The sequence below is a fragment of the Myotis lucifugus genome, unplaced genomic scaffold, assembly GCF_000147115.1.
Source record: "Myotis lucifugus unplaced genomic scaffold, Myoluc2.0 scaffold_67, whole genome shotgun sequence".
Taxonomy (NCBI): Eukaryota; Metazoa; Chordata; class Mammalia; order Chiroptera; family Vespertilionidae; genus Myotis; species Myotis lucifugus.
Genome location: NW_005871115.1, coordinates 3,538,411 through 3,564,446, shown reverse-complemented (window position 1 = coordinate 3,564,446; position 26,036 = coordinate 3,538,411). Strand labels below are relative to the sequence as shown.

At 40.2% G+C, this 26,036-nt stretch overlaps 1 protein-coding gene across 1 annotated transcript; it reads left to right on the top strand.

Moving 5' to 3' along the window:
- Nucleotides 1-4,713: 4,713 nt before the first annotated feature.
- LOC102435734 (snurportin-1) lies at nucleotides 4,714-5,964 on the top strand. Its single transcript, XM_006090065.3, has one exon. It carries the CDS (start codon nucleotides 4,745-4,747, stop codon nucleotides 5,831-5,833), a length of 1,089 nt encoding a protein of 362 aa, XP_006090127.1. The 5' UTR covers nucleotides 4,714-4,744; the 3' UTR covers nucleotides 5,834-5,964.
- Nucleotides 5,965-26,036: the final 20,072 nt, after the last annotated feature.

Sequence of the window (26,036 nt, the reverse complement as noted above, 5' to 3'; positions counted from 1 at the left end):
TGAGGAAAAGGATAATCCAGAGGCCAGGTGAGAGAAATGTGTCCAGAATAAAGTGTAAATTGTATCAAATGACCCAAATTAATTGAGGACTGAACATTAACCATTGAATTTAGCCATTTTAGTTGGAAAAATGGCCTTTGGGAGGTGATTAGACTTAAATGGAGGTTTGGCCCTCATGATGGAATTAGTGCTCTTATAAGAAGAGACACAAGATAGTTTGCTCTCCATTTCTCTCCTCCAAGTGGGGACAGAAGAAGATGGCCAACTGTAAGCCACGGTGAGAGCTCTCAGCAGAACCTGACCATTGTAGGTAACCTAATCTTGGACTTACCAGCCCTCAGAACTGTGAGAAATAAGTTTCCATTGTTTAAGCAACCAAGTCTATGGTATTTACTATGTCATCCCAAGCAAACTAAGACAAAAACAGAGATATGGCATAACTATTTCAGCAGAAGACAAGAGGAATGGGGTAGAGAAATTAGAATTGCTAGTTAGCATGAAGGGCTGATTTGAGATTAGAACTGATACATTTACTAGTAGAGTGAGACCTATCAGCCTGAGAGTGTTTTTCACAAGTTACCTTTCTTTGTGCAGGTGCAGAATCACAGAAAGCCATCTTTTACTGCACATGTAGTAAAAGTTGATGAGAGCAAGACAACTAAGCAGTTGTTACATGTCCAGCCATAGTGGAGAAACTATGGGTATCTATACTAATAATAGAGGAATACGCAAATTGTCCAGGATGCCGTCACAGTAACAGTAATGACCAGCAGGCAACCAGGCCAGCAGGGGGGTCAGTTGGGGGCGACCAGGCCAGCAGGCAGAGGCGGTTAGGGGTTATCAGGCTGGCGGGGGGGGGGGGGGCAGTTAGAGGCGATCAGGCAGGCATACAGGTGAGCAGTTAGGAGCCAGCGGTCCCAGATTGTGAGAGGTATGTCCGACTGCCGGTTTAGGCCCAGGGGTTCCCCATAGGTGTGGATGGAGTCGGCGAAGAAGGAATGACACGGAGGCAGCGTTCAGGTGATCATCATAGCTAGGTTCCTCTAGCCAGGAAATTATCAGGCGGATTTACTAACTCGCCCAGTAGTTTGTACAGCTCTAGAAGAAACCCGGAGGTCTCATGCCATTCACCATCAAAATGCTTCTGCTCTCCGTCTATATTATCGCATATCTAGAGAAGCTGCTCGAAGTATTGTGTGTGCAATAATTTGCAAGGTGCAATAATTTGCCCTTTACTTTCAAAAGGATGTTCTTTTATGCCTTAGCCACTTGTGCCTTAAAAGCTTCACCAATGTGGAAAGGTCACTATTATATACATTTGCTGTGCTGTTGCAGGGCCCTTCTTCATAGGAACCCAGCCTATCATTCATCAATGGGTTTTAGGCCTGAAAAGTGGCTCAGGTTTGGAAACTTGGTAAAGGGTTATACATTTCATTGGGATAATTGGCCTCATCTTTCTGCTCACACACTCCTAATCACTTTTGATTTTAAATATTTAGCAATGTTCTTGTTGGTTGCCCATTTATCTTATACCTGTGAGTAAATGTTTTATAAGCCTTCACCATAGAAGCTTATAAGTCAGGCCCTCCTGGCTGCTCTCCCAACCTTGCTGTTCATTATGGCAGTTATTCCCACCTAGCTTCTGTCAGTATAGTGCCACCACCTGGCCCATACCATTCCATGATTTAGTCCATGATCCTGTCATCATCATTGACACTAAGGGTTTGGCTCTGTAATAGTACCTCCTACTGTTAGTCATGGCCCAAAGAGACGGAGCTTTTCAATGATGCTGGTGTCCGTCTTACCAGCACATTCCTTATTTCTTTGGTAAATGGGATATTTTCTGGGTCTTCCCATAGAATACAGTTGGCTGGTAGGATGTTTAGACCTTGAGAAGTATATCTATCCTTGCATGCTCTGTTCTCTGAACCTTTTGACTTTTCCCCCCACTGTCTGTCCCAGCAGCTCTAGCATGTTTCCGTCATGTAGTATGGGCCATAACTTCCTTCCTGCTGCCAAAAGCCATCCTGGCAGATGTTAGTAGCACCTCATACAACTTTTGCTAAGGTATTAAATTCAGTATTATAGGAGAGTACTCTCCTTTCAATAAATTCTCCCTTACCTATCTTTATATTTTGCATCTCTTAATCCAGAAATCTCATTTTCTTGTCCCATATATACTCTCCTGGCTCCTACCAGTTCACGCTGGGTTGCCCTGTACTCTCAGTGTATAGTGTCTCTTTCCTTCTTTTCCCAGGCTCAACAATTCCTCAAATAAGAGTTATGCTGAAATGGACTCCAATATTTTTTTAAAAAACTAGGGTTTTATAGGTAGGGATAGATCCTGAGAGGTAATGTGTTGTCTTTCAAGAATAAATCTCTGCATCACCTTAAGCAAGAGACAGGGTAGCTTTTAAGAGAAGAGGTGAGATATTTACTGGCCCATAGGGCTCAGCTAGATTTGGGTTTCAAAGTTCTCCACTGTATGGACCCAGATATTCTCATTCTTAGTTTTAGGGTCCCACTTCTTTTTTGTCTTTCATTCATTTTATTTTATTATATTTATTTTTATTGTCTAAATTTGACAACCCCCCAATTGACCCCCCCCAGTCATTTCCACTCCGGGCAAGCCCCCACTGCCCCAGTGTCTGTGTCCATTGGTTATGCTAATATGCATGCATACAGTCCTTTGGTTTCTCTCTACTCCCCCCCCCCACTCCCCTACAATTTGTCTCTGGATCTATTCTTGTTCATCAAATTATGTTGATCATTATATCCCACATATGAGTGAGGTCATATAATATTTATCTTTCTCTGACTGGCTTACTTAACTTAGCATAATGCTTTCCAGTTCCATCCATGCTGTTGCAAATGGTAAAAGTTCCTTCTTTTTTATAGCAGCATAGTATTCCATTGTGTAGATGTACCACAGTTTTTTTAATTAAATCTTTATTGTTCAGATTATTAGTTCTTCCTCTTCCCCCCCCCCATAGCTCCCCTTCACCTGGTTCCCACCCCACCCTCTGCACTTACCCCCCCCCCCACTGTCCTCATCCATAGGTGTAAGATTTTTGTCCAGTCTTTTCCTGCACCCCCACCCCTTTCCCCCCAAGAATTGTCAGTCCACTCCCTTTCTATGCCCCTGATTCTATTATATTCACCAGTTTATTCTGTTCATCAGATTATTTATTCACTTGATTTTTAGATTCACTTGTTGATAGATATGTATTTGTTGTTCATAATTTTTATCTTTACCTTTTTCTTCTTCTTCCTCTTCTTAAAGAATACCTTTCAGCATTTCATATAATACTGGTTTGGTGGTGATGAACTCCTTTACCTTTTTCTTATCTGTGAAGCTCTTTCTCTGACCTTCAATGCTGAATGATAGCCTTGCTGGGTAAAGTAATCTTGGTTGTAGGTTCTTGGTATTCATCACTTTGAATATTTCTTGACACTCCCTTCTGGCCTGCATTGTTTCTATTGAGAAATCAGCTTACAGTTGTATGGGTACTCCCTTGTAGGTAACTAACTGTTTTTCCCTTGCTGCCTTTAAGATTCTCTCTCTGTCTTTTGCTCTTGGCATTTTAATTATGATGCGTCTTGGTGTGGTCCTCTTTGGATTCCTTTTGTTTGGGGTTCTCTGCACTTCCTGGACTTGAAAGTCTATTTCTTTCACCAGGTAGGGGGGAAGTTTTTTGTCATTATTTCTTCAAATAGGTTTTCAATATCTTGCTCTCTCTCTCCTTCTGGCACCCCCATAATTCAGATGTTGGTACGCTTGAAGTTGTCCCAGAGGCTCCTTACACTATTTTCATATTTTTGGATTCTTTTTTCTTTTTGTTTTTCCGGTTGGGTGTTTTTTGCTTCTTCGTATTTCAAATCTTTGACTTGATTCGACAGTTTTTTTAATCCACTCATCTTCTGATGGGCACTTAGGTTGTTTCCAAATCTTAGCTATTGTAAATTGGGCTGCTATGAACATAGGGGTGCATATTCCTTTCTGATTGTTTCTAGTTTCTTGGGATATAGTCCTAGAAGTGGGATCACTGGGTCAAATGGGAGTTCCATTTTTAGTTTTTTGAGGAAACTCATTACTTGCTGGAAGCCAGTCCATCCTTGCTGCTTGACATAGTCACTGTAGGGAAGAAACATCTGCACAGCATGTTTCAAGGGACCTGGTGTATATGGCATACTGTTCTTAATATGTTTGCTCTCCTTCTTAGAGCTATGTGTTTTAACCAAGGTCACCTCTCTGAGAAAGGTTGTTTCCCCAGGTGAGGATTTTTTCCTGAAGTTAGGGAGGGAATAAAACCCCTTAACTAAATGCCAGGCGGGTAGTTAATACTTTAACTATGAACAATCACGCTTAAGCTACATAATCTTTACTCCCTGGAATGGAGATAAGAAACACCCTAACCTTTGGAATAGAAATTGATAGGATTAAAATCAACTGGTATAAATACAGATGTAACAAGACAATAAAAGACAGAACCTGGCTGGAGAACCTGGACAGAACCTGGCTGGAGATCCTGGCTAGAGAACCTGGCTAGGCTGCTGATCAACTGAACGCTGCCTCCGTGTCATTCCTTCTTCGCCGCACCTTTGCGAACCCCTGGAACTGCTGGGCCCAGACCCTCAGGGACTAGGGGGGGAGGAGGGATCTCTCAAGACCTGAATGGGGAAAAGGCTGTGCGGGGCTGTGGCGGGGAGAACGGCCTCCTGGAATCAATAGAAGCTCGGGAAAATGGAAGAACTGAGTCAAGCCCTGGCTAGTAGCTTTTCTGTTTCTCAAGATCTGAATAGCACAGCTGCTCCACACCCTCGCCTGTCCCAGTACAAGTCCAAGTACAGTTCTCTGGAGCAGAGTGAGCGGCGTCAGCAGTTATTGGAAGGGCAGAAATTCAAGCGGCTGGATTATGTGAATCATGCCAGAAGACTGGCTGAAGATGACTGGACAGGGATGGAGAGTGAGGAAGAAGATAAGAAATATGATGAAGAAATGGACATTGACACTGGCAAGAAGTTACCAAAACGCTATGCTAATCAATTGATGCTTTCTGAGTGGTTAATTGACGTCCCTTCGGATTTGGGGCAGGAATGGATTGTGGTTGTGTGCCCTGTTGGAAAAAGAGCGCTTATCGTGGCCTCCAGGGGTTCTACCAGTGCCTACACCAAGAGTGGTTACTGTGTCAACAAGTTTTCTTCACTCCTGCCAGGAGGCAACAAGCGAAACTCAACAACTGCAAAAGACTATACCATTCTGGACTGCATTTACAGTGAGGCGAAGCAGACCTACTACATTCTGGATGTGATGTGCTGGCGGGGCCACCCTTTTTATGACTGCCAGACTGATTTCCGATTCTACTGGATGCATTCAAAGTTATCAGAAGAAGAAGGACTGGGAGAGAACACCAAGCTCAATCCTTTTAAATTTGTGGGGCTAAAGAATTTTCCTTGTACCCCTGAGAGCCTGTGTAAGGTGCTGTCGATGGATTTCCCTTTTGAGGTGGATGGACTTCTCTTCTACCACAAGCAGACCCACTATAGCCCTGGAAGCACTCCTCTGGTGGGCTGGCTACGCCCGTACATGGTGTCAGATATTCTTGGTGTGGCTGTGCCAGCTGGGGGCCCACTGACCACCAAGCCAGAGTATGCTGGGCACCAGCTCCAGCAGATTATTGAGCACAAGAGGAGCCAGAAGGAGGGCATGAAAGAGAAACCCACACATAAGGCCTTTGACAGTGGGCACTATGAGCTGGAGCATCTGTCCACCCCTGAGCTGAAGAGTGATCCCCACAGCTTGGACCAACTTGGGAGTCGCCTGGAAAACTAAAGAGAGCAGCCTCCTTTGGGTGTCACAGGGAGGTGCTTGGTTTCAGAACAAAGGTTGGGGAGGAGGACAGTGATGACAATAGGTGACTTCATTTTAGAGTGGACTTTCCAAAGCCACTCCAGCTGGAAACAGCTTAAAAAATAAAAAAAAATAAAAAAAGAGGTGGCTGCTGATTTACATGCACTATCATTTAAAAAATAAAAAAGGGGGAATTTGCTGGAAGCCGGTCCATCCTTGCTGCTTGACATAGTCGCTGTAGGGAAGAAACATCTGCACAGCATGTCTCAAGGGACCTGGTGTATATGGCATACTGTTCTTAATATATTTGCTCCCCTTCTTAGAGCTATGTGTTTTAACCAAGGTCACCTCTCCGAGAAAGGTTGTTTCCCCAGGTGAGGATTTTTTCCTGAAGTTAGGGAGGGAATAAAACCCCTTAACTAAATGCCAGGCGGGTAGTTAATACTTTAACTATGAACAATCACGCTTAAGCTACATAATCTTTACTCCCTGGAATGGAGATAAGAAACTCCCTAACCTTCGGAATAGAAATTGATAGGATTAAAATCAACTGGTATAAATACAGATGTAACAAGACAATAAAAGACAGAACCTGGCTGGAGAACCTGGACAGAACCTGGCTGGAGATTCTGGCTAGAGAACCTGGCTAGGCTGCTGATCAACTGAACGCTGCCTCCGTGTCATTCCTTCTTCGCCGACTCCGTCCACACCTTTGGGAACCCCTGGACCTGCTGGGGCTGGACCCCAACAATTACTGTCTTCCACAGTGACTGCACCAGTCTGCATTCCCACCAGCAGTGCAGTAGGGTTCCTTTTTCTTCACATTCTCACCAGGACTTGTCATTTGTTGATTTGTTGATGATAGCCATTCTGACAGGTGTGAGATGGTATCTTATTGTTGTATTGATTTGCATCTCTTGGATTATTAGTGTCTTTGAGCCTGTTTTCATATGTCTCTGGGCCTTCTATATGTCCTCTTTCAAAAAGTGTCTATTTAGATCCTTTGCCCATAGGGTCCCACTTCTTAATTGAAGCCTTTTCTCTGGTGTAGCAATGCTGCCAGGGTTAGAGTTCAACATTCTCTGAAGTTTCACTATCCTTAAAATTATGTTATTGGACTGACTTTAGCTTTTTTCCACCTTTCAGCATGTGATGCAGATCAAAGTAGCACTTAGAGTCTCCTTTCTAGGATCATTTCTGGTGCCCACCATCTCAGGTTGAGTTTCTTGAAAATGGATCTGAGATGAAGTTTTGTGTGTAGGATGTTTATTGGTAATTTCCCTCAGGAGCAATGCCTATAAGGAAGTACAGGAAGCAGAACTAGATAGATACAGAAATTCTACTGTGATGGAGCTGAGACAGCTCTTCAGAGTTATCCACAAATAACTCTGAAGAACAGGTCTTATACTTTGTGTTAACCAGACATTGGATGTAGGCTTTCCTAGGGCAGATATTGTAACTTTGGATGAGATGGGTCCCTTAGACAAAGAGCAATTTCAATGGAGAGATGTGGCTATGCAATATCAGCAGCTAACACTTCAGTGTATTATTTCTGATAAGGGCATCTAAACAGTGTGCCTTAGCATACAATGCAAAACATAACACATTTCCACATTTATATATTTATTTTAAGACTAAAGGCCCAATGCATGAAGATTCGTGCAAAAATGGGCCTTCCTCCTGGCTGCTGGCACTGCCTTCGCTCTGGCCGGAGCCTCCTTTCTGCCTTCCCTCTGGCCTGGAGCCGACTTTCTGCCTTTGTTCTGGCCCAGAGCCCCTTTCTGCTTTCCCACACTGCCCAGAGGCCTGGAGCTGCTGGGGCAGTATGGAATGCCCGTGTCATCGCCATGGCAACGACACAAGCATCCGGCCCCACCCCTGGCCGCTTGGCACCTGCGTATGCAAATTAACCCACGATCTTTTTTGGGTTTATTTGACTGGCTGATGGACATCACGAAGGTATGGTCAATTTGCATATTTCTTTTTTATTAGTGTAGATGATAGAGTATGAACTCAAGAGAAAAGGGATCTTGTCTGTCTTATACATTGCCAGATTCTCATAATTTAGAACAGTTTGGCTTAGTATTTACTCAAAAGTATTCGTTGACTAAATGATTGAAATGAATAATTAATGCATATTTATAGGTGCATTTGTAAACTGAAAATAATTTAGCACATCACAAAGACTACAAATAAATGAAAACATACTAGTAAATGGGAAAGCATCCTAAAGTATGTCTCTTCCCTCACATTCAAGTATAAATCTACCGTGAGATTTTTTCATTTTCTGACATGAAACCACTTCTAATGCATTAAATGAATTGATGAATGTCATTGCAATATACTTGTTTTAAACAACAGCTTTCTATTCTGATGTAGATTCTTTGTGAACTGACTTGGCTATAATATTAAAGAATATTAAGATAGATATTATAATTGGATCAGCTCTGTGGTTGGATTGACTCACAAAGGAAATTTTGGGTTTGCACCTATGTCTCATTAATATTTACATTCAACTCCCTTCCAACCACTTTCTGCTTTTGTTTTAAACATAGACTTTCAAATATTTTTATGATTCTATAAACATAGAGAATCTTTTGAAACAATTTTTTCTAATCATATTCTATTAAACATTGGCACTGTCCCGTATGGGGTGAGAAGAAAAAGTAAGTCTGAAATGTCATCTTGTCCACTCTTTAAATACTTTGAATGCAAAATGTCACAAGAACTCAATATTAGTAAAACACTTACTTTTCGCCATATTAATAACTACCATGTGTGAGTTCAGGTTTGGAATGGAAAACAAATGGACAGCTAATTATGAAAAGCAAATATCAGGAATGGCAGCAATGAAGAGTTCTAAAGATCTGCTCCCTAGCAAAACAAATATAAACTGGCAAAAATAATTAAAAAAAATTCAAGTCTTTGGTATTTGTGCTGAAGGCATGCAACATATGAAGAAAGATTTATTTAAGAAAGTCTACTCAAACTTGTTAAGAATAACAAGGCTCTGTGGCACTTAACTCAAGACCCATTCTTTTTTTTTTTTAATTCATCTTTTGTTCACCTAGCACATAGTAGGCACTCTACAAAATGTTTACTGATGACAGAGTGAGGTAGAAGTTTGAGGAGGTGTGAGGTTGAAAGCTAGTGATGCTCCCAGTAGGTGGTCAGGTAGCAAAGGCTACACAACTAGAGACCAGCAGGGGAAGAGGTCCAGGGAGGACTGTGAAGGGTCAGAGACCTGGCAGTTAGGGCAGTCAGGATTAGGAATGAGACACAGAATGAGCAACAATGTCAATTTAAAAAATATATAGTACTTTGGTGTCAAGTGTTTAGCTATATATTTAAAAGCTTAGGCAACCGTTTAACCATTCAACTGTTCAACCAGTAGCTATGATGCGCACTGACCACCAGGGGGCAGATGCTTAACACACAGGCATGGAAACATGGAACAGACTGAACACATAGGCATGGAAACATGGAACAGACTGATGAATTTCAGAGGGAAGTGCGTAGGGGGGTGGGCAGGAAGAGAGTAACCAAAGATCTTAAATGCATACTAGAGGTCCCTTGGCCCGGCCTGCAGGGATCGGGCCAAAACTAGCAGTCTGACATCCCCCAAGGGGTCCTGGATTGTGAGAGGGCACGAGTCAGGCCGAGGGACCCCACCGGTGCATGAATCTGTGCACCAGGTCTCTAGTATCTATATTTATAAAAGCCTAAGTGACCATTATGACCGAATGACCAGAATGACCAGTCGACCAGTCACTATGATGCGCACTGGCCACCAGGGGGCAGACAATCAATCAACACAGGAGCTGCCCCCTGGTGGTCAATGTGCTCCCACAGCCAACTTCCCTTGGCCCCTCCATCTCCCCCACCCCCTGAGCTGGCCAACCTCCTGCAGTCCCTCCCCTGGCTGGCCAGACTCCCAATAGGCCTCGATGCTGGCCAGGCCGAGGGACCCCACCCATGCACGAATTTGTGCACCGGGCTTCTAGTAATATAATAAACAAGAACATCTTACTTATGTGATCTTGATTGGCCATATAATTTTTCTGACTTGCTTTTCTAGAAATTTGGTTTTTAGATCATCAAAATTTATAATTTTGGTAATATCATTTTCTTTTTAAAAATATATTTTTATTGATTTCAGAGAGGAAGGGGGGAGAAAGATAGAAATATCAATGTTGAGAGAGAATCATTGATCTGTTGCCTCATGCACACCCCCCACCTGGGGTAGAGCCTGTAACCTGGGCATGTGACCTGACTGGGAATTGAACTGTGACCTCCTGGTTCATAGGTCAATGCTCAACCACTGAGCAATGCCGGCTGGGTTTCTTTTCTTTTCTTTTCTTTTCTTTTCTTTTCTTTTCTTTTCTTTTCTTTTCTTTTCTTTTCTTTTCCTTTCTTTTCTTTCTTTTCTTTTCTTTTCTTTTTTTAAAAAAACCTTATCTTTATTATTGAAAGTATTACAGTGTCCCCTTCTTTTCCCACATTCCATGACCCATTCTTTCATTTCCATGCCTAGTACATTCTGATTGAAATTCCACACTGTATAAGTATGGCGAAGATGATGGAAGTCCTCTTTCCTAAACTCCCAGTCAAAGGATACAGTATCTCCCATGGAGGGACAGCCTGCCATACCCTCTTACTCTGATTGCAGAGACTAAATTCATAGTGAATTTGGCTGCGAGGTGAGGAGTGCCCTCTTTTCATCTAGCCTCTGTTCACAGGGAGGAGGTTCTACCGAGGCATGGCAGGTGAGAATCCTGGGGCCTGGATTACTTTCCCTCCAACCCACTACTCATGTACAAGTTCCATTCCAAGAGAGGCAAACTGAGAAAACCTTCCCAGGGCCCAGCACATTGGCTCTGATACTTTTTTTTTTTTCCCAAGCAGAGAGGCAATCCATAAGAACAGACACCTACAAAGCTTTCCTTAAAGGAAGTGATTCTATTTGAAACACAGTGTGGGGAAGTTCAAGCCTAAGAGTGCTCTCAAAGACTATGGAGATTTTGGTGGTAAACAAGAGGCAGTTGATACATCTATGATAGCAACAGCCTAAAGCAGTGGCCAGCTAGTTTACCAAAGAGAATCAGCAAAGGAGACAGTTAATAAGAGTGAGTCCTCCTGGGGCCAGAACAAATTTCAAAACTGTCTTCCAAAAGTGTTCCTAAAAAGGGGCCCAAAGTCAATTAGATCAGACTGTAGAACAATTTATGCCCTGGGGCATTATCAAAGATGATAGAGCAATCAGTCAGTAATAGCAATCAGTCAGCAATTAATGGAATCTATGAACTTGGTTTGAGGCCAAAGGAGGCAGACAGCTTAACAGAGAGATCAGAGAAAGAGACAGTGAAGGGATTAAGCAAAATAACACACACGCACGCACACAGACACACACACATCCTATATAATAACAGCCTAATATGCTAAGTGTCCGGTTGTACAGTAGTCCATTCAACCAATCAAAGCATAATATGCTAATGATATGCTAAGGCTGCTCAACCGCTTGCTATGACGTGCACTGATCACCAGGGGGCAGACATTCTGACTGGTAGGTTAGTTTGCTGCTGGGGTCTGGGAGATTGGGACTGAGCGAGACTGGCCAGACATGCCCTGGAGCCCTCCTGAGGTACCTACCTGGCTGGCCAACCTCCTGCGTCCCTCCCCAGCCCCAATTGTGCAATGGTGGGGTCCCTTGGCCTGGCAATCTGGGACCCCTCGGGGGATGTCGGAGAGCCAGTTTTGGCCTGATCCTGCAGGCCAGGCTGAGGGACCCCACTGGTGCACGAATTCGTGCACCAGGGCTCTAGTCTGTAATAATAAAAGCATAGTATGCTAATTAGACTGGACATCCTCCCGGACATTCTTCCTTCCAGATATCCTTCCTTCCGGACAAAGCCGCAGTGGATGAGGGCCACAGCAGAGATGGCAGAGACCCCCGGCTGCAGCGGTGGGGATTGGGGCCAAGGCCCTTGCACAAATTTCATGCATTGGGCCTCTAGTCTCTATATATAAAAGGCTAATATGCTAAGTGTCCAACCGTCCAACAGGTCGCTATGACATGCACTAACCACCAGAGGGCAGATGCTCAACGAAGGAGTTGCTGAGCTGCAGTGACTTGGCAGCAGTGGTTCTCGGGTGACGCATCCTGAAACCAGAGAGGAGGGAGTCTGATTCCTTGTTGGGTTGCTCGATTCCACCTTTGGCCTTGGGTTATGTTGTTGCTGGGGCACTGTCGGCCCCAAATCTGGTTTACTGCACACTTGCATTTGAATTCCACACCCTATATGACAGCAACTTTGCAGAGTGCCCTCTCGCCCTACAGGACCCCTTGGGGATGTCAGAGAGCTGGTTTCGGCCTGATCCCTGCAGGCCAGGCTGAGGGACTTTACCTGCCAGAGGGACCCTGCTCATTCCGCAGATTGCCTTCAAGGCTCGGTGCTGCCCAGGTGTGGCCGACTGGGGAGGGACCCTGGGAGGTTGGCTCCAGGGCGTGTCCAGCCCATCTCGCCCAGTCCGGCCCCACCAGCCACCTTCTAATTAATTTCCTTTCTATGTGCATGAATCCGTGCATCGGGTCACTAGTATATAAAACATGTAGACCCAGACAATAGTTTGGTGATAGCCAGAGAGAAAGCCAAGTTGAGGATAGGTGGAGGTGGACAAAGAGGGGTTGGGGATGAGTATTGAAAGAAACTGCCTGGGGGCGATAGGCCAAGGATGCAGTGTGTAGATGACAGTCTATTGAATTGTACACTTGAAATCTGTTCCCCAATAAATTCAATAAAAAAAAAAGAAGTTCTGCTAAAATTGCTGTCATCTCAGGCTGACTGTGTGCGTATCCAAAGCTGTTCCCTCCAAGGAACAATATCAGAGGTTTCATACTGCAGGGGAAATGGAATTCACTAATGTTCTCTATCCAAGTCATTGAACAAATAAAGAAGCAAACAACAATAATAACAATAAAACAAGCTCCAGAGAGGGGGTGGGGAATCTGTATCCAGTATTGCTACAACATATTACTTAAAACATCCAATTTCAAAAAAAAAAAAATATGACACATTCAAAGAACAGGAAAGTGTGACTGATGCAAAGGAAGAAAAAACAGGAAACAGAAACTGCCTGTGATCCAAAATAGTAATTTGAATCCACATGAAAAAACAAATAGCAGTGGCAAAGGTAATTGTGCAATTATGAGACAGTATAAGTGCATATTTCTTCTCCCATCGTCTCTTAACTGATTTAAAAGCAATTGTAAAAGAATATATCCACAAAATTGTATTGTTGAACCTATAACACATAGGAATGCAATATATTTGCCAATAAAAGTGTAGCACAAAGAAGGAAGGTGGGAGCAAGGTTACACTGGAGTTAAAGCGAGTTACTAGATAGTGACTTGAATCCACAGAAACAAGTGAAGAGAGCCAGAAATGGTAAATAAGAAGGTTTATATAATAAATTCTATAAATATATGCTTGCCTATCTTTTCTCAGCTTTTTAATAATCATAAAATTATATAAATTAATAATTATAACAATGTAATGTTGGATTCTGAACACATGTAATATGCTTAACAATAACAGCAATTAAATTATTGTAAATCTAATGATACTAATTAGATAATATACTAGAGGCCCAGTGTACAGATTCGTGCACCAGTGGGGCTCCACAGGAGGGCTCTAGGGCATGTCCGGCCCATCTCTCTCAGTCCCAATCGGCTGGACCCCAGCAGCAAGCTAACCTACTAGTCAGAGCGTCTGCCCCCTGGTGCACATCATAGAGAGCGGTTGAGTGGCCTTAGCATATCATTAGCATATTACACTTTGATTGTTTGAACAGACAACCAGATGACCAGACACTTAGCATATTAGGCTTTTATTATATAGGATTAACTTATCAGAAGTTAAGATATGTATGATAAACCCTAGAACACCACTAAGAAATAACATTTAAAAAATTAAAAAGATAATTAAAGATGTCCATGTGAAGATGAAGTCAGAGATTGCAGTGATAAAGCTGTTGGCAATGAAATGGTCCCAGAATGTTGTAGGACCTTGGTTCAGTAACCTCAGTACTTGAGTTCTGGCTAAGAAAGAATTCAGAGCCAAGATTCAAATACAAGCAAAAATCTATAATAATAAAAGCATAATATGTTAATTAGACCGGAAGTCCTTCTGGACAACCATCCGGACGAAGCCGGGGCTGCGAGGGAAGCCCGGGTCCAGGGTGCCTGCTGGCAGCTGAAGGGAAGCCTGGGTCCCGGGTGCCAGAGGGAAGCAGGTGCCAGCAGTCAGGGGAAGGAAGGCCTATTCTTGCAAGAATTTTGTGCATCGAGCCTCTAGTTTATTTAGACAGTCACAGAGGTAGAAGGAGTGAGCCATGGAAGAAATGAGCTGGCTGGGCTGTGTGGGCTCAGGAAACAAGTTACAGAGACAAAAGAAGGGCTCTTGGAGATTAGGAGAGAGAAAACAAGTATATATGTTCCTGGAAGGAAGGAGAGGGAAAAGGCTGAAACATGAATATTCATTAGCTTTTTAGTTGTGTTCTTTCAGGTTTGTGGTCTTCACTGATTGGTTGGTGCCAGGGCAAAGGGTCATTAGTCATCACAGTAGGACCTGATGTCAGCCATGGCATCGTCCTGCCTGGCTTCACTGCTTTTCTGGGTCTGGAGCTGAAACACAACTGAGACTTAGATGTTATCTCTAGTGCTTAATGCTTAAGGGAGTGGTTGTGCAAGGGCTTGTAGGAGGCTGTTTTTCAGCCTCATTGTTCCTCCTCTAATGGGACCTACCACATGCCTAGAGATATGAGAGATCAGGAGGTCCAAACAGCATGACTAAGGATATGATAGGGGAGGAAAGGTCACCCTGGGGGTGAAGTCCCACCTTATAATTGTCCATTGCTAGGTCCTCTGGGGTTTTCAGGCCTGGTGACCTTCAGTACCTGGCCTATGGTTCCTACTCTGCTCATGTCGTTCTAACTTCCTACTACAAAGCTACCCAGCAAGGAATGCCAAGGACTGCTGGCAACCACAGAAACTAGAAAGAAGCAAGGAAGAGTTCCTCCCTGGAGCCTTCAGAGGGAATGTAGCCCTGTTGACAACTTGATCATGGAATTCTAGCCTCCAGAACTATGAGACAACACATTCTGTTGTTTAAGCCATTCAGTTTGGGAGTACTTTGTAATGGCAGCCCTCTCAAACTAATACACCGATAATACTATTTCCAAGTCATAATAACTATTCAATTTTGGTTTATTTCCTTTCAGTTTCATATCTATAAATCTATAGATCCACACTTTATATATATGCAACCTTCATCCAAATTTTAGAGGCAAGTTCCTCTTAGCAAAATTATCCAAACTTGGAAATAAGGCAGAAAAATTATAATATGACCTTCCAAACTCATACTAGAGACGGTCTAAGAAGCTGGTCTGAGTCTTCTGCCACTCTTATTATTTATTATTGACCAAGGCCCAAACTCCATAAAGCTGCATGTTAACTTGACAAGGAGCAAATTACTTTTTTTTCTGGTAGAGATTCTAATGGTTTTTGTCCTATGGAAAAGATAACCCCTAAAGGTTACAGTTTCATTGCCCTGAATATAAATTAGCAGTCTTTTTCAGCTTTCTTTTGGTAATTCTCTTTCAAACTCTTATATTCTTCTTTAAAACAGGTTTACCATCCTGCTGATTCATTCATTAATGAGTTAAAAAAAATCTTTGACATTTGTACACTACATATTTGCATGAGAGTCATGATTTTAATTTTTTGGAAATTATACTTTGACATGCCTAGATGAGTAGTTCCCAGACTTTCAGAGTTCACAAAGAAGAAAATTATTAAAATGAAATGAAGTTGGATGACTGAGATAGTGTTTCCAATTTTAATTTTCCAACTAATATCAATTTAAAAATCACAAACACAGAAAACTGTCATATATTAATACCACCATTTCATAAAAGAAGGGGAAGCCTTTTTGAAACCAAGAGAGTGGAGAAAAATATAGTATAAACTATGTAACATTATGAAAATTTACTTTATCCTACTCATTTTTCTCATTGCACGGCATACTTGTGAGAACAGGCATAATTTAGGAAGCATTGCCTACAGATGACTGGTTTTCTTTCTATTTGAGCAGTTTCTTTTATTCACACATTTAAGGTCTTTACTGAAGGCTTTCTATATCCTAGTGAGAGTCTACCAGGCAACACCAATTATACACCAAGACCACTGATTATATAACAAGGAAGTATACTCTATGTATGCTTCCTAACATTAGGGGAAATATATTTTAGTGGGTAAAGATGCACTGAGTAATCTTCCAAATAAATATAATTTAAATTGTGCTAAGTATTATGAGGAAGAGCATAAGTTTAACAGTATGCATTGAGCTGCTTAAATGCCAGTCACATCTCAGTGAACACTGTTGCCCTAATAGAAGGGCCTAGTGGATTATTCTGAGTTGCTTCTCCCAACAAAAGAAAGCCACTTTTTGCTCATGAAACGTTAAATATGTGACTGTGCTTGAAGTAGCAGATCATCAGTAATAATAGATGTGGACTTGCATAGCAACCTGGGCTGAACAGGAACCCTCAAAAAGAGCAGAGAACTCCTATCTCTCCCTCCCCCTCCCTCCTCCTCTATGCCTAGAAGAAAGGAGCTGGGCTCTGAAATGTCTCTTCTAGATAAAATAAATTAAAATGAGGTCAGTTCATAGTATTTTTAAAAGACACAAAAGTGCTTTATTGCAGTTGATAATAATGTTATATAGTTAATTGGCCCTAATTAGCTTAGCAGCTCCAAAGAGTCAGGCCGTAACCTAAGGCTGTGAAGCAGTCTCACAAGGAGGGGGGGGGGGCATTATCATGTGCTAATGTCCCTTATTATAGACTTTCTGGAGATAAATTTTGACTCAGTTGAATAAGTATGGGCAATTGGGGCTTCAGGAGAGTTTGTAAATACATAAGAAAGGAACTCTATCAGACCAGACTTTTTATGCTTTCCCACATTATGTCATGGAAAGTTGATGGGGAAGGAAGACAAGAAACCCAAAATCAGAAAAATTTAGGGCCAGGGACACTTGCTTTAACAAAGATGGGGATGAATCTTAGAAAAGAAAGACACCATCAACTGTTTGGACTGAGAATCTGGAGACTGAAATTGGTGGAGGAACATAGAGTTTTCTGCCCCCACCCCCCAAAAAAACCAAAGCTTGTTGTGTATGTAAGCATGAAAGTAGGCGGCTGGATTTCTCTTTGTTTACATGGCCAGGAAATACCTCTACATGTCTGCATATAAACAAAGTAGAACTTTGTAGGTTGGGCAGAGAAGTAGGACAATGAGTAATCTTCTCATCTTCTGTTTTCCATAAGCTTTATCTGCATTCCACTGTAGTGCTCATGGCTAGGGGATAAGCCATAGGGGTGAGGATCACCAAAGGGGATGAAAGTTTTCTATGAATTTCAGAGAACCTTAAGGGATATGAAAAAAAACAAAACAGTCAGGTAAGATATTCTGAGGACAAAGGCCCATTTTGATAAAAGTTTAGTAATGACAACTGTCTACACCTCAGTAGACCACCAGAGAAGCCCACTGATCAACCAAGACTATTTATTGCCCTGACTGATGTGTTCAGTGGTTAGAGCACTGGCCCCTGGACCAAAGGGTCACGGGTTTGATTCCCGGTCAAGGGCATGTATCTGGGTTGTAGGTTTGATCCCTGGCCCTGGTTGGGGTACGTGTGGGAGTCAACCCACTGATGTGTCTCTCACATTGATGTTTCTCTCTCTCTCTCTCTCTCTCTCTCTCTCTCTCTGCCTCCTCTTCCTCCTCCCTTCTCTCCACTCTCTCAAAATGTCAGTGGAAAAAATATTCTCAGGTGAGGATTAACCAAAAAAAAAAAAAAAGACTAAATTTATTAGACTTACAGCAGTGAGGGAGAACACCAACTTGAAAAAATATATCAATAGCTTCTCAAAGTGGAGAAATTATGGAAGTATATTTATAGGGTTTAGAGTTAACTAATTTAGGAGATTTCAAGCTGAGTCCTGCAAGGTGGGTAACTTTGTTGGGATTGGGAAGAGTTTATGATATAATAACTGGATTGACAGGCACAGCAGATGAGGATCTTGAAGAGAGTCTTGATAAATAAATTGCTAGTTTTGATAAGCTGTTAAGTTGGTTTACAGGCTTATCTTCTTGAGATCAAGTAATCCCTGGAGCAAGCAAGTAGTCATTTTTGCTCTGCCCCAGTATTGTTTAACACAAGAATGGGAAAATGTGTCTGGGTTTAAAATAAAGATGGGAACTTATTTTGCTTTCAGTTGTCAGGATTCCTTTTTGTTTTTTTCTCTGCCGAGGCTGCAGGATAGACCATTATCACCCACGGACACGATTGTTCAAGATTTATATCACTGTTTGATGTGTTGTGGTCATGTGAAAAGTTTCTGAGTGTAGTCATTCCAAACTCTACTAGTGACAGATTTTCTTGTTCATTTTTTTAGAGGATCATGTTTAGACCATTTGATGGAACAGTGACCGCACAGCATAATTTAAGACCCTGGAGAGCAAATGAGAGTTGCAACATGGACAATTACTAAGAGAACAGTTATGCTATGAGCTTGTAATAACTTCTAAGGCAGGAGCCAAAAATGGCCAATTAAATCAGGAGAACTGATACCATTTCCAATCTGCACAGGCCACACACCCAGATATGGGGATATTAGCCAAATTACATAATTTTATGATTTTTATGTTTGCTTTCTAGATAATTTAATAATGGAGATCCAACAGAGGTCTGTTGCAATGTAAGGACAACATTCTGTCCCTATGTCCTAAGTCAGCACATATTTCACCCCGAAAGGCCTCAATTTTGAACAACCACTTGTCAAATTTATGAACCTCTTAGGTGAGTTCTATGGCCTCAGTAATATTGTCATTCTCCTGCTAGTCTCTGTACCATTGCTTGTAGAATTCTGCCTACTTTTCAAGCCTCATGTAAAGTGTGAAATGAAGAAGAAAGACATCTAAAATATTCCTTCAGTGATTGTTTTTATTTTTATTTATTTTCTATTTGAGAGAGAGGAGGAGAAACATCAATTTGCTTGCTTCTGGTGTGTGCCCTGACCAGATATCAAACCCCAAATTTGGCGTACTGGGAGGATATTTTTAAATGTAAATTGAAGCTCAGAATTTTTTACTTTTTGGATTAAATTATCTAAATGTCTATTTTTTTTTAGAAGGGAAATTGGTGGGTCAGAATAGACCAAGGGTAATATTAAGAACTATCCTGAAGTTTACTGACATTAGAGATGCCTGTCCAGTTTACAGATTTCAGAATGCAGCCAATAGTCTTTTGTGCTTCAAATATTCATATATGGGTGTTAAGTAGAATAGGCCTGGCACAAATTCCATTGCCTGGTGACAGGCCAATTCTATTTTACATCCACATGTGAGCATTTCACTGAAAGCAGATAGTGGGGTAGCCCCTAACAAGTAGTATTGGATTTGAAGCACAAAAGACTATTGGACTGAAATCTGTAAATTGGACAGGCATGAGGGTTTAGCCTAACTTTATTGCAAGGTCTATAAGTGAGGCAACTTTTCAATCTACCCCATGTGTTACCTAGCTTTTTCTATGCTCTTTATCTGTGAAAGCTTGGTTACATAGGCTAGCTCCTCTGTGTGCTATTTTTTTTTTTCTACAGGAAAAGGAGCACCCATGTCTAGGTTTGACATAGTAGGAACTTTAGATTTCTATATGGCCTATTGTGGTATTTGCCACCTAAATAAGTTGCTTGGTGGTTGAGTCCAATTAACAGGCATTAACAAGGAGTTTGTTTTGTCTGATTTATAACAAGGAAATAGCACCAAATGAAGCTGGGTAGCACCCCCAATAAAATGAGTACAAACCCAACAGCCAGTTTGATTATATGCTTTAACCAAATCACAATCAAATTATAGGCAGGTATTGGAATCATGCCAGAAATATAGATGTATGCAAAAAAGTTATTAAGTATAGAAACGATACAGATATCAGAGTTAATAAGTGTCTACTCACAATCAGGAATCTTAGACCAGGAAAGAAGAAAGAAAATATCTAGGGCCCTAACCGGTTTGGCTCAGTGGATAGAGCGTTGGCCTGTGGACTCAAGGGTCCCAGGTTCGATTCCGGTCAAGGGCATGTACCTGGGTTGCGGGCACATCCCCAGTGGGGAGTGTGCAGGAGGCAGCTGATAGATGTTTCTCTCTCATCGATGTTTCTAACTCTCTATCCCTCTCCGTTCCTCTCTGTAAAAAATCAATAAAATATATTTTTTTAAAAAAAGAAAATATCTAGGGAAACAGAGAACAAAATAATGCAAATAAAAGCATGGGAATCAGTAGGTTTGGTCATCTGGATCTTGCTCCTCAGTCATAAATGGAAACTACCTATTATTTACAGTTGTCTCCTTGATCTGAAGGTCTTTGTTATAAGCTGCCCAACCCGCAACATCATGAGCTTCTGGAGGATTCCTAAGGATCCTAAGCTTGAAATCTGGCTGGGACAGGTTTTCACTGTTTCAGAAATGAATTATATCTGTTTAGTTGAAACATAGGTCTAAGGGTCCACACCTTATAGTTTTCCTCTTGAAGTAATTATTTTTAAATATTTTTATCGATTTCAGAGAGGAAGAGAGAGGGAGAGATATATAGAAACATCAATAATGAGAGAGAATCATTGATCAGCTGCCTCTTGCACCTCCTTCCCCCACCGGGGATCGAGCCTGCAACTGGGGCATGTGCTTTACTTGTTTATAGGTTGACAATCAACCACTGAGCCACACCAGCCAGACTCTTATGTTAATTATTAATAGAACCTAGTAAAGTTCTCTTCACCAAGCCACAAGCACAGTTTTTCTGTGATGTCTCTTTTAAAGACTAAATGTCCTGGAGAATTAGCAGAATGGAAGATGGGGAAATTCTCTCTTGAAGTGTAAAGCAATAAATGTATAAGTATATAGCCTTACTCTGGGAGGAAGAACACATTATGAGCAGTGAGGACACAGAAAACTCCAGGGCCTTTTGGTTTGTGCCTTAAAGTGTACTATGATTATCCACAGTTCACATAGGTGCTGAAATTGAGTAACCTAAAATTTAAGTCTTTTTTAGACAATTACACCAGTCTGTATACATGAACATTACCTTGTTTTTTTAACATAAAAATGTAGTTATTGAAATATTTTGTTATGTAAACTTAATATAATTCATTTAGTTTCAGTAATATGATTATAAGTAAATGATTATTAGTAACATTTTTCATTCTAAAAAATACAAACTATTTAATAGAACAAATGAGGACTATGCCAAAAATTTAGAGAAGAATCTTAGTGTTAAAAAAGGAAACTTACTGAGCAAAGAAATTCACGTTTGGTGAGGGAAAATAAAATTGACAACCAACAAGCACAGCAAATTCCAAACAGGATAAACTTAAGGAAATCTTCCTTCCAAACACAAAGTAATCAAGCTTCTGAAAACCAAATATGAAAATGAAAATTCTTGAAAACAGCCATTGAAAAGTGCTAACAATTCAAATGACTGAAGATTTCTCATCAGAAACCAGGAGATCAGAAAATAGTAGAACAACATTTTTTTAAGTGCTGCAAGACCAGACTGTCAACCCAAAATTCTATAGCCAATGAAAATATCCATTAGAAATGAAGTAAAATAAACACATTCTCAGGTGAAGGGAAACAAAGACAATTTACTGACTTAAAACCCTGCCTTAAAAGAAATGCTAATAGCTCTTCGGGTAGAAGAGAAACTGATAACAGTGAAATTTGGAATTTTACAAATTAAGGAAGAGCAACTGAAATAATAAATATCTGGGTGTATTAGTTCCCAAGGACTACTGTAAGAAATTACTGCAAACCTGGTGGCTTAAAATAACAGAAATTTATTCCCCATCAAAAAGTCCAAAATCAAGGTGTTGGCAGGACTGCATACTCTCATAGATATTGAAAGGATAATAAAGGATTGCTTTAAATAACTCTATGCACATAAATTTGACAGCCTACATGAAACTGACTGATTTTTTTTGAAAGACAGAAATAAGAAATAGAGAACCTGAAGAGTTTCATATCTATTTAAAGAATTGAATTAATAGTTTAAAATACTCCAAAAGAGAAAACTCCAGGCCCAGACAATTTTATTGGTGTATGTTGCCACACATTTTTTGGTAAAAAATAACACTAATTTTGCATAATTTCTTCCACAAAACATATGTGCCATTTTCCAATTTATTTTATGTAGATGGCACTATCCTGAGACCAAAACCAGATAAAGGCAATGCAGGAGAAGAAAACTATAGACCAATATCTCTCATAAATACAATTGCAAAGATCCTCAACAAAAAGTAACAAACTGAATCCAGCATAATATCAAAAGAACAATACGTCATGACCAAGTGGGGTTTATCTTAAAAGTTAACCAAGGCTGGTTCACCACTCAAAAATCCATCAGTGTAATTCACCATTGATATTGCATCTACTAATGTAATGCCAATAGTTGTATTTCATATCAATAGATGCAGAAAAGTCATGTAATGAATTCAATTTCCATTTATGATAAAAACTATTCACAAACTAGGAGTATGGAACTTTTGCAATGCAATAATGGGCATCTGAAAACAACAGCAACAACTTAGAACTAACATCATATCTGGTAGTAATGCAAAATGGAACAGCTATTTTGGAAGAGTTTGACAGTCTCTCTCTCTCTCTCTCTCTCTCTCTCTCTCTCTCTCTCTCTCTCTCTCTCTCTTTCTCTCTGTCTACTATGTGTCAGGCACAGGAGGCAATGGGAAACAGATAAGGTTTTGCCCAACTGAACCGCACATCCCGTGGCAGAGATTGATAGCTGTTCACCAAAATTCAGTCTCCTCTTCTTTCTGCACTCATAGCTAGACTACATTTCCCAGCTTCCTTTGCAATTAGGCCTCCAGCTGGCTCAAGGTGAGTGGAAATGATGAGAGACCCTTCCAGGCCTGGCCCATAAAAACCTCCCTCACTTGTTTCTCTGTGCTGAGATGACTAGTGCAACCTTGGAAGCCATGTGTGGGAAATGTCAAAGCTGTGTCTGTTGATGAGGAACACATGATTTGGCCTGTTACTTAACAAGGAATCAATTTATATTGTGTTTGAGACATTGCACATTCAGGAGTTTGTTTTTTTTATAGCACTAGCTATATTTTAATTAAAACATACTCCTACATGAATAATGCCTAGAATGGCTTTCTTTTTACCAAAAGAATTGGAGATAAACTTTCCTCCTTATTAAACTAAACTACCTTCTAAAGAAAACTTTGAAAATCTAGTGATGTTATATGGAAAACAGGCACCTGCTGGCTGGAAGGGACTTCTTTTGCCTAAATGGGCAACCCCAGGAACTCATGTGAGAAAGCCTACCTCCATCCAGCACTGCCTACACCTGAGGGGTAAGTCTCCCCAAGTCTGGTTCTGTGTTAACCACTCCACTTTGCAAAAAGACTTGATGCTACAGCCTCAAGTTTGCCTCTATCAGTTATGATAAAGGTGACACCTTAACTTCTCTCTGCCATTCTTCTGTTTTACATCTCCGTTTACTCAGAACTCAGGTTGGGAAGATGATTGCTACTTATTGGGCCCCCTCAGAGACCTCAAAAGTTATCATAATTTTTGGACAAAGCAGTAATCAGTGATTGTATTATGATAATTGTAATATCAATCATCACAGTTGAACCAAATGGTTATTTTATTTCTAGTACATTTCCTCTGAGTTCTTAAGTGCCATATTTTTTGTTTAATTTTTTTTTTTTTTAGTTTTCTATGAGCCTATTACTGTTTTTTTCCAATTAGTACAGTTTCTCTGTCCAAGGTTTTCAAACAGGTCACTGGTAGAAGTGAATTTAGTGGTTACCTTTGTTGGGAAGAAGAGAGCTTGAGGGAGACCATCTGGGGTGCTGATTATATTCTATTTCACAATCTGGGTACTGATTACACTTTTGTTCATTTTGTGAACTTCTTTCAGCTGAGCACTTATGATTTCTGAACTTTTTTATATGTATGTTATACTACAACAACAAAAAACTAATCTACCATATCATGAAGATATACTGAAAGAATTTGGAAATTCTAGGAAATGAGATTCTTCTGAATAGGTAAGTTCCACAGTCCATGAATTCATCATTGTCTGTAGGATTTAGTCTCTTGGAAGTTTATTATAAACACCTATCACATCTGGCTCCTAGGTACTTATTTTAGAGAAATTTGTGTTCACACAAGTCTGGACACAAATGTTTATAATAACATTATTCATAATTGCCCCAAACAAGAAACAAACTAAATATTCTTCAATGGGTGAATGAATAAACAAGCTGTGGAATAATTCTCAGATATAAAAGGTGATGAACTTTCAATACATACACTGTGATTGAATCTCAAATGTTTTATATTAAGCGAAATAAATCAATCTTAAAAGGTTAAATTTTTATGATGTTCTGAAAAAGGCAAAACTATAGGGACATAAGAGCAGTGGTTACCAGGCTTAGGTATGAAAGGAGAGTGACTACATTTTGGGCAGTAAGAAGGAATTTTGGGAGAGTTTTGAAATTATTCTATATTCTGTTATGTGGAGCTTACAAGAATCTGTGCATATGTTAAATCTCAGAACTGTGCACCAAAAAAGTGAATTTTATTGTGTAAATAAATTTATTTATATATTTACATATGCCAAATTTATTTATATGGTTACATATATAAAATTTATTTATATGTTTATATATAAAATTTATATGCTTATATAACTAAATATATAAATAAATATCAATAAAATACTTTAAACAAAACAAACCTTATTTATTTTCTTAATACACATGATGATTTCTTCATAGCCAGTTTTATTAATTACCACTTTTAACAAAATTAACTAACTTAATTTTTTTCCAGACACATGAGAAAACTAGAAAATAGGAAACCAAGATCAATATAGCTAAATTTTTTAAGAGCATATATTTTATTTTACTTAAATGCTAAGATGGTAAACTCAATGTATTTAATATTATTTAAAGTTATTGACACATCTCCTTCATCTATAGTCATTCGCTATCTATACTAATAAAAGGATAATATGCTAATTAGACTGGACATCTTCCGGACATCCTTCCGGATGTTCTTCCAGACAAAGCCACGGTGGTGGGGGCTGAGGCAGAGGCAGTTAGGGGCGATCTGACTGGCAGGGGAGCAGTTAGGGGGCAGGCAGGCCGGCAGGGGTCAGTTAGGGGATGACCAGGCTGGCAGAGGCAGTTAGGGGCTATCAGGCAGGCAGGCAGGCAAATGGTTAGGAGCCAGTGATCCCAGATTATGAGAGGGATGTCCCGGATTGGAGAGGGTCCAGGCTGGGCTGAGGGGCACCCCCCCCATGCATGAATTTCATGCACTGGGCCTCTAGTATAAAAATAAATAGCAAGGGAAATGTAAAACTATGTTTAAAGACCAAAGTATTATATTTTTCTTACTGAGAAATTATCCAGGTAGCTATACATTATATATTAAATAACACAATTTGACATTAGCTTAAAATCTTAAAGTGACTAAAGGTCTGGATAAACAATTTAAATGAGACCATATTGTGGTTTCTAGCATTATAAAGTTAATAAGATAAAACTCTTTAAAAAATCTGTCAATTCAATTTTCTTATTAAAAGTATTTTTATATTTTTTCCAATTTAAAAATTTTTGAAAAGAAAACTTAAACCTTCCAATATCCATGATGCTAATAAAGGAAATTTTAAAAATAGAAATTATTACAAATTGAACTCAAATCTTGTACTAATTAAAATATGGTGCAAACATTATTTTTACATAGTGATAAAACCAGGGAGAAGACATGGAGTTGTTTTTAAGCTAAAATTAAATTATTCTAATTTGTCCAAAAGCTCATCTATTTATTAGGCATATTTTAAGACTCTTGAACCAATTCCAAGCTCTGAGTCTCTAGCATTTCTTATGTAGAATCCAACATGATTAGCCAAATTCACAGTTAAACCATTTTTTCTAAATTATTGTTTTAACTGGGGAAAACATACAAAAGGAAGCAGTTAACATTTTCTCTTTTCTTTTTGAAATTCTTGACTATCTGGAGTAGATTTTTGCAGAGT

Excerpts from the sequence above, each read along its gene's own strand:
- LOC102435734 (XM_006090065.3), top strand. The coding sequence starts at position 4,745 with ATGGAAGAACTGAGTCAAGCCCTGGCTAGTAGCTTTTCTGTTTCTCAA.